The sequence below is a fragment of the Alnus glutinosa genome, chromosome 6 (genome assembly GCF_958979055.1).
Source record: "Alnus glutinosa chromosome 6, dhAlnGlut1.1, whole genome shotgun sequence".
Classification (NCBI taxonomy): domain Eukaryota; kingdom Viridiplantae; phylum Streptophyta; class Magnoliopsida; order Fagales; family Betulaceae; genus Alnus; species Alnus glutinosa.
Genome location: NC_084891.1, coordinates 19,230,083 through 19,236,483, shown reverse-complemented (window position 1 = coordinate 19,236,483; position 6,401 = coordinate 19,230,083). Strand labels below are relative to the sequence as shown.

At 34.1% G+C, this 6,401-nt stretch overlaps 1 protein-coding gene across 1 annotated transcript; it reads left to right on the top strand.

Annotated features, from left to right (window-relative positions):
• The first annotated feature begins 872 nt into the window (after positions 1–872).
• LOC133870500 (transcription factor bHLH35) lies at positions 873–6,093 on the top strand. The gene is made up of 5 exons (XM_062307657.1): positions 873–1,027; positions 1,116–1,278; positions 1,450–1,680; positions 1,883–2,053; positions 5,747–6,093. Exons 1-5 carry the CDS (start codon positions 933–935, stop codon positions 5,834–5,836), a joined length of 750 nt encoding a protein of 249 aa, XP_062163641.1. The 5' UTR covers positions 873–932; the 3' UTR covers positions 5,837–6,093.
• Positions 6,094–6,401: the final 308 nt, after the last annotated feature.

Sequence of the window (6,401 nt, the reverse complement as noted above, 5' to 3'; positions counted from 1 at the left end):
CCCTAAATGGCCCAGAAAACGATTGTACCCTATACATTAAAATCCATACAGTAGCCATAAAGAGAAAAAGCCATACCAATGCAGACAATTCAGCTGATTTAACGGTTACTACTAAGTCTCTAACCGAATTTTGGCATGTAATTTTTGATACAACTGAAAATAAAACTAGTTAGTTAAGATTGATTTATATAATTTTATATACATGTGTCGATATAATTCAAATTCGACACGTAATATAAGAGTTGTTAATTTTTTACACAAATTGTAAATTCGACACAAATTCAACATGAAATTAGCGGGTTAAATTTAATGAATTTGACCCGTTTAATTAAATAGATCGAATTAGAATTGACGTACATAATCTTATGAGTAATGCTTGTGAACACTATTTTATTTGAATTTCTTCGAATAAAAAGAATGTAAATAAAAAACTATTTTACCCATATGAAACCCGAATAAAAACAATATCCTCAACACATTACTTTAATCTTATATTCATATTACAACACGACTCAATACGACAAGCGAATAAAAATTGAATTGAAATTGTTAGCCCTATGTCCAACAACCAAACCGCGCGAAGACCATGAACGACTTTGAAGGGCTACCAATAATAAAGAGTGTACACGGCACGCGCCAGACAAAGATGCGAAAGTAAGCTGCTTGGTTATTGTTTTTACGCGGCCTTGTAGACCACGTTTTACATCCGTTTGGACGGTAATGATCTTTCTGGGAAGCAACAACACAGAACATGGGATTCCCACGTGGATTAAATCCAGTCCCCAACCTCAAAATTCGCTAAAATTTCAGGCTGCCTATAAAATCCCTCCATTCCCCCAGAGCAAAAGAAGAAAAAAGAAGAAAGATCCTCCCTCTCTTTCTCTGTTTCTCTCCCCCCCCCCCCCCCCCCAAAAAAAAAAAAAACTAAAACCATGGACAACATTGGCGAAGAATTCAACAACATAAGCGAAGAGTACAAACACTATTGGGAGACCAAAATGTTCCTTCAAACTGAAGAGCTCGATAGGTATATTTCTCTCTCTCTCTCTCTCTCTCTCTTCGAATTTTGGTATGGGGAGGAGTGTGGTGGTAACAAATCTTCTATCACGTGGCAGCTGGGGTTTGGACGAGGCGTTTTCCGGGTACTACGATTCGAGCTCGCCGGACGGGGCAGCGTCGTCGGCGGCGTCAAAGAACATCGTCTCCGAGAGGAATAGGAGGAGGAAGCTGAACGAAAGGCTGTTTGCACTCAGAGCAGTGGTCCCAAACATTACCAAGGTGGCCCATTAAATTACACACATGCCGCACTATATATAATCCAATAATTGTGCTATTGTGCACCTACCATGATTACCGCGTTGCTAATGTGCACCATTTTGTTCTCTTTCTTCCATTTTTTGCTGTGTTAATTAATTAGTTCCATCCATCCATCCTCTTGTTGACTTCCAGATGGATAAGGCTTCAATAATCAAAGACGCCATTGAATACATCCAAGAGCTGCATGAACAAGAAAGAACAATCCAAGCTGAGATATTGGAGCTTGAATCCGGAAAATTGAAGAAAAATCCGGGTTATGGCTTTGAGCAAGAGCTTCCTATCTTGTTGAGATCAAAGAAGAAGAAGACGGACCAGTTTTATGATTCTGGGGGACCAAGAACTTCCCCTATTGAAGTCCTTGAAGTGAGCCCCTCTCTCCCTCGATCTCTCTCCGACCCAAATAGACAGTAGACTGTTGTTATATGGCTATCATATAATTAAAATGTTATTTTATTATCATGTCATTTCAATTATATAACAGTCTGTTATTAAATCATTAAAATTGATTTAGAGAAGTTTTATTAATTATATTGATAGATTTGGTCAAATAATGAATTGGGTGCAGCTGAGGGCAACATACATGGGGGAGAAGACAGTGGTGGTGAGCCTAACATGCAGTAAAAGAACAGACACAATGGTGAAACTTTGTGAGGTCTTCGAATCTTTGAAGCTCAAAATCATTACTGCAAGCATCACTGCTTTTTCTGGGAGGCTTGTGAAAACTGTCTTCGTTGAGGTCAGTCCCTTTTCCTACCTTTATATTCTCAGCTTCTATATATATTAGTATTCCTTCCACTTTCCGCAACTATATCAACGGTTGGGGTTATCTTGTGATTAGCTTGATCATGGATTAATAAGGTTAAAAATGTGTGTGTGTGTGTGTGTGTGTGTGTGTGAGAGAGAGAGAGAGAGAGAGAGAGAGAGAGAGAGAGAGAGAGAGAGAGAGAGGGGAAAAGAAAAGATAACAGCCTGGAATTGTGGGGGTCTTTAGGATTGAAAACTGATAGACGAGACTTTAATAAAGTGGATCATCAATTATGTGGTTGTGATATTGTAATTTAAGGGAATGATAGATCGGTGGTGGTGTCATCCAGAGTATTGCGGAATAAAACCAGTCGATGAGCAAAAGTGTGGAAAGGACCCCATTCGATGTCCACTTTGAACACGATGGATCTTACTTTCTTTTTTTTCTTGTTTTTTTCTCCTTTTTCAAGCTATATATTACAGTATTGTTGAAGTGATTGGCTTGGCCAGGCTAGCTATCTTCAATCTCACGAGTTACTTATATCGGGTTAAATCATCATCAATTTGGGGCAATAGGATCCTCTCCGTTGAGTTTCAACCAGAGATATCAAAATATCCTTACAACTAACTGGCTCATCTCCAATTGAATTAAACTGGAGAAGGTCCAGGTCCCAATTAATTTGGGAGGGTATAGGTTTGGGACAATATATTTCAAGTTCTATTAGGGGTAGCAATTCGTGTTCCATTGTTCAGAGATGAGTGTATATAAGAACTCTCAACTTTAACATGTTAATTTCGTGTTATATTTGCGGTTCATATAAAAAATTGTCAGTCTTTATATATGTTTTGTGTTGAAATATGAGTATAAGACTATAAATGATATTTAATCCTAACCTGCTAATTTCGTGTCTGAAAAATAATAATTGAAATTGAAATATGACATGGCACACACGTGATTTTTTTTTTTTTTTTTTCAAAAAAAAAAATTGAAAGAAAATTTAAACGTGTGAAGATTTTAGCTAGCTAGGCATTGTCCTTGAATGGATTTTTCATGAATTTAAAGGGAGTATATAATTAAGATAGCATAGAGCCATAGTACTGGTTGACAGCTTTTTTTTCCTTTTCCTAATAGGGTAGGATTTTGGGAATTATCAAAATCATTAGTATATTAATGTTTTCCAAATTTGGGGCAAAGGACACACTTGAGCTAGCCTTTGCTATAGATTTATAATCCATATCTAAACTTCAAATCTTGTTTAAAAGTTAAAAATAAAAGAATATTTGATATGTCTGTACTCTTGGTGAAACAATTATGTGACATAAAGCATTAATATACGGTCCAAATCATTTCCGTAATTTAATCATTAGGCTATAGAAATTATGGTCGATCAAATCATGCCTTATACATATAGGTCAAGTCTTACCGATTTAATAGTTGATTTTTTTTAAAAAAAATTAAAAATATAAAAAGGTATTTGTCAGTTGAAAAGACAAAGTTGAAGGAATATATATATATATATATATATATATATATATATATATATATATATATATATATATATATATATATATATATATAGCTAGGTCGAAAGCAAAGAAAGGTTAATGAGATGGATATTTGAAATTGTGGGTGAGATTCTTTGGCTGGTGATTTGGTCAATTAAAGCTGAGCAATGGAAGACGTTGGTTCCCCCTTCTGAAAGCAACCGCACATGCTTGTGTGGTGATCGTAGTATCTCTCCTTCGGCCCAATCAGTTCGAGAATTAACCTGATTTTTCAAGCCTACGAAGAGTAGCACTAAGGATGTTTCCCTTGTGGGTCCATGTTTTCAGGATAATTCCCGGAATGCCATTTTCTCTTTTTGTTTCCTTCAAACCAGGAGGAGGGGCTCGTGGCGAAATGAAAATGGCATTCGAAACGTGTTCCTCATTTTCTATTTATATTTAATGTCATTGCGATTCAATTCCCACGCGTTTTTCTCATTTCTCTTTTCTATTCTCTAAATCGCGTTTCTTAATTGCGTAGAATTTTAAAGGCTATTATGCGATTTGTCAAACTGTAATTTTGTCGAACACTTAATTGCGTTTTTAAAAATCATTTTCTCAAATCACACATTTTAATTACACTTTTTAAAATCACAAATTCAAATAAATCTTAACACTAGCTAATTAAGATCTGTTGCGATTTACGATTTGAAAATGCAATTTTTAAAAATACAGTTAAATGTTTCGTAAAATCGCAATTTAACTTTTAAAATTGTGAGTTTTTAAAGACGCACCCAATTGTATGGGATTTAAAAACACAGATTTTTTTCATATTCTTAAAATCACAATTTTTTAAAAATAGACTCTTAAACAACACATTTTCTGTAATTTAGTCTAAAATTACAATTTTGATATACAAAAACGCAGTACTAAACGCACTCTAAACAATAACGAGAAATAGACTAATTAAATTGGTGTTAGGTAACAAAGTCGTCCTTGGGCTTTAGTGCTAAAGGAAATTGATGCATCTTGGATATATATATATATATATATATATATATATATATGGGTGTATTTAGAGACTTAAGTCTTAGTGATACCCAATTAGAATAGTTTTTATTAGGTACAATTATTTGGATAACAAAATAATAAGAAGGAAAGATGCCTTAGGTGGCAAGGCAAAACGATTAGAGAATAGAGAAATGCTGGAGTGTATAGTCATAAAAACACATTTAAGTGCACGATGAGGGGTTTACAAATGTGTTTTGATGATGGGTGTAAAGAAGTGTAGACCCCAGTATTTCTCAAACGATTATGGAGCGTGGCTACAAAATTGGAACGTGGGTCAACTTCAACTGAGGTCAGGCTATATATATATATACACAAATCAATGCCGAAATCCTCAATTTCTTATTCACTAAACTTGTTTACAAGGCAGATCCTACAATTTTTCTAATGGGGGCTTCAAAGAAAAATAAATTTTCTAATGGGGTCCAATTGAAATAAAATTGTTTTTGTTGGGGGGGCCCAAATATAATTGGTACAAGTTTTATATTTTTCTAGTGGGGCTTCATATCATCTTCTCGTTTTCTCCAGATCTTTTTCTTCTGAAGTCCACTTTACTTTAAAAATTTTATAATAGACCACTGTTCCACGAGTACAATTATAGTCTAAATTAAACACAGCATCTTCCATACACTACCTCCAAATCTAATTATATTCAAAGGGTTTGGAAGTGACTAGTTCACCAACTATCAGACATTGATTGAAATTTAATTAATTGCTCTTGTTTATCCCCAACTTTATGATTTTCTAAATTAGTGCATAAGCAAATTAAACCAATAAAATAATATCAATTACATAGTCATAATTTAAAATAATAAACATTATGTTAATGTTAACACTTTACAACATTGGTTATGCTTTTGAAATTTTTTTTTAATTGTTGTGGTTTTGAAATAAATCTGTGATTATAGTAAAACTTAACCTAGAAATTGTTAAAGCTTGATCAATGAGCTAACTACATGCTGAGGCCTCTAAAACGCAGATTGATTTCTCTACGTTTTCAAATCACAATTTTTTGTTTGTTTGTATAAAGCCTTATATGATGACACGTAAGGCTATAACCCAAAGAAAGAGAAAAAGAAAAAAAAAAAAAAAGAGTTGAAGGTTTCTATGCCATTCTATTCTTGTTTTGCAGGCAGGTGAAGAGGAGAAAGATGATTTGAAGATACAGATTGAAACAGCCATTGCAGCTCTGAATGATCCACAAAGCCCTATGAGCATCTAACGATCACTTCAGACCGAAGTTTGAGTGCTCCAAAGGTGGTGGGATGTTTGGTAACTATGGCTTTCATGTCTCCAGGAAAACTTTTTTTTCACTCTTTGTTTCGGTTTTTAATCGATGTTTTCCTTGATGAAGAGTCCTTGGTGTTTGTGTTTTTTGGGGGAAATTAGCTTCATAGTTTAAATAACAAAACCATATGTAATGGTAATCGTTTGTTGTAAACTAGCTAGTTGTCTTAATAAAAGTTGCATTTGGATCTATGGAGCTTCAGTTTTGTCTTCTGTTCATGCTTCAGAATCATGATCAGCTCGTTTCCTTTCTAGAATCATGTGAGGCAAGTTGATCAACGAGTCAGATGAATGAATCCCATTTTAGAATTAATGTAAGAAAGAATTTATATCAAATGATGTGAAGATATATATACTATATATTACAGTGTATATGTTGGATCTACAGTTTAAAACATTATTAGAAATAGTTCAATTATTCATTTAACAAACCCACAACAAATATATGAATTTTAAATTATTCTTTCATATGAATAGTAATACGTGATATACTTGTTAAC